This window comes from Cystoisospora suis (genome assembly GCF_002600585.1).
Source record: "Cystoisospora suis strain Wien I chromosome Unknown contig_2657, whole genome shotgun sequence".
In the NCBI taxonomy this organism is placed as follows: domain Eukaryota; phylum Apicomplexa; class Conoidasida; order Eucoccidiorida; family Sarcocystidae; genus Cystoisospora; species Cystoisospora suis.
The window spans coordinates 11,146-14,009 of NW_027155455.1; the positions used below are offsets into that span (position 1 = coordinate 11,146).

General features: G+C 36.9%; 1 protein-coding gene across 1 annotated transcript; it reads left to right on the plus strand.

The window, feature by feature from the left end:
• Positions 1–6: 6 nt before the first annotated feature.
• CSUI_005482 (uncharacterized protein) lies at positions 7–2,387 on the plus strand (the record flags this gene model as incomplete). The annotated part of the gene is made up of 3 exons (XM_068065658.1): positions 7–99; positions 1,181–1,259; positions 1,972–2,387. A coding segment is annotated over exon 3 (411 nt), but the record flags the coding sequence as incomplete, so codon positions are not given.
• Between the last annotated feature and the right edge of the window lie 477 nt (positions 2,388–2,864).

Consider the following 2,864-nt stretch of genomic DNA (forward strand, 5'->3'; position numbering starts at 1 on the left):
AGAAGAAGAAGGAGAGGGAGGAGGTTTTTCGAGTCGATTTTGACCATCGAAGAAGTCGCTAGGAGAGATCCTACGGTAGCCTACCTCATTCTTATACAGGTCAACTACCACGACTAAGACTATTCCTATTCATACACATCATCATCATCATCATATACATATAATACTTATAATAGGAATACTCATCATAGCAGTCATACTAAACATACTATTAATCTTAGCAGCAGCAAGCATAATAATAATATTAATATTAATATTAATCATAAATCTCTCTAGTAGCTCAAGAGGCACCACAACTAACTTAACACTCAGAATCTCCTTGCCCTTGAGACATCCCTATCAAAGACACACACTCTCTCTCTCTCTCTNNATCTCTCTCTCTCTGATCTATCTATCTTTAATCTGTCTTTGATCTATTTCTAATCTATCTATGGATCTTCAATCTATTCGTTGCAGAGCTTTTGTGTCGCTATCAGGGCGGTGTTTGTCCCTCTAAGAAAAGACTTTTCTTCTTCTTCTTCTTGTCTGTAGATGTTCCTTTCTGTGTGTGTGGTGTATGTGCTTTTTCATATACGTGTACACATGTATACATCCTACATGTATGCATCTATGTACTATCTCTAATACTACTTCTTCGTTACAAGTCTCATCTATACATCTGTCTCTATAAATATATACACACCTTCGTGTATTCTCTCGTCGTGGCGTGATTCCTATACATACATACATATATACATACATATATACATACATACATATATACATACATACATATATACATACATACATATATACATACATATATACATACATATATACATATATACATACATATATACATATATACATACATATACATGCGTATACACAGACGTGCGTCCGTATTCGTACATACACATACATACTTATACATACACTCATACACATATGTACACGTATACATACCTATACCCATACACACATATACATATCCACATATATATACATACACATCCATACGTGCTTAAACATACACATACGTATACATTCACATATACATAGATGTACATATACATAGGTATATACATGCATATACATACATATATACGTACATCTGCTATCTGTGCTTACACGATTGCCGTACACATCAGTCCGCATGTATTTTCTTTCTTTCTCTTTCTTTCTTTCTTTCTTTCTTCAGAATTTTCTTATCAATAGGAGTTTGCTTTTATGCGGTACAGAAGAGCACAGAAAAGTTTATCTTCCGCAAGTCGCCTCAGGTGAATGAAAAGAATAAGAAAAGTAGAAAGAATAATACGACAACTGCTGCATGCATCTCTCACATCTGCCTTCTCCTCTTCTTCCTTTCTTTCTTTTCATGAGGAGAAGAAAAAAAGAAAGAGTTTAGTCCTCGCTTTTCTCTCTTCTTCTTCTCCTTGTCCCGCCTCTTCTTCTTCTTCTTCTGAATGGAATGTTCCTTTTGCTTTAGTCTTTTGCTTGACAGAAAATCTTAAGAGTTCAAGCCGTCCAGGCATGTGTAGGTATCTATGTCTATATACATACGTGTATATAGGTGTCTATATCTGTCTACATATATGTGTATGGGTATCTATATCTATCTACATGAATGCATCTAGGTATCTATATCTATGTACATACATGTGTATATAGACATATATATAGAGAGAGAGTTGTCTGTACATCTGTGCGTGTGCCTATGCGTGTAGATACCGAGAGAATAAATCAATCTCTTTATCAATGTATAGCCGTGTAATCTCTGTATATATATATAAATACATACACATATATACACATCTACAGCTATTACACTTATATATATTTATATGTGCACGTACATGTATGTAAGTGAAGTGTAGAATCATGGAGGTGGATTGAAGTCTCCTTTGCTTTCTCTTTTCTCCTTCTCCTTTCCTCTTCTTTCTTTCTTTCTTTCTCAGTCTTTCTTTCCTTTCTTTCTTTCTCACTGTTCAGATGAGATGCTAGGGTGTTGTTGTCTACAAGAAGAAGAAGAAGGCGGAGAGGAGGTCATGGGAGAAGCTGAACTAGAACGAGATAAAGAAGAAGATAGTCGTAGCAGTAAGAAGAGAAACAAGAAGAAAGAAGACGGCGAAGAAGAAGAAGAAAGTGTATGTACGGGTCGGCGCCGTTCTTTAGCCGTGAAGGCGACTAAACATGAGAGAGAAGAAGAAAGAGAGTCGGGGTGGATTCTAAAGGGAAGAGTTAGTTGTGTTGTCGCTGCTCCGCTCGCCAAAGTTTTCCTTGTCTTTGCGAATCTTTCTCCTTCCTCTTCTTCTTCTTCCTCTTCTTCTCCTTCTTCTTCTTCTGGCGTTGAATCTGTCTCTCCTTCCTCCTCTTCTGACGCTGGTGAAGCGTCGCAGCATCAAGTATGCCACACACACATATCTATCTATCTATATATATATCTCTATCTATCTATATATCTCTATCTTCGTGTATATATATATATAGCTTCATATATGTATATATATCCATGTGAAGATAGATAGATAGATAGGTAGGTGACGCACTCTGCATGTGTGTGTGGGTTAACACAACGCATGTTTTTTCTTGAGAGGGAAGATAAGTTCGAGTGTATAGACACCCGAATGTATGTGGTATGGGAGTTTACGTGTCCGTGCATCTACGGACGCCACGTCAGCATCGAATACTTCTGTCTCTACATATGCACATGTTTGTGCTTATGCATCTGTCTATACATAGGTATACATACTATCTACATACATAGATATGTGTTGGAATACCAAGTGTATCTCTGCGTCCCTATTTGCAGCTGCCTAGGCGCTAAGGTAGCGAATCTCCCACATATCAGCATACACATAGATCTATCTATTTATCATTAATCT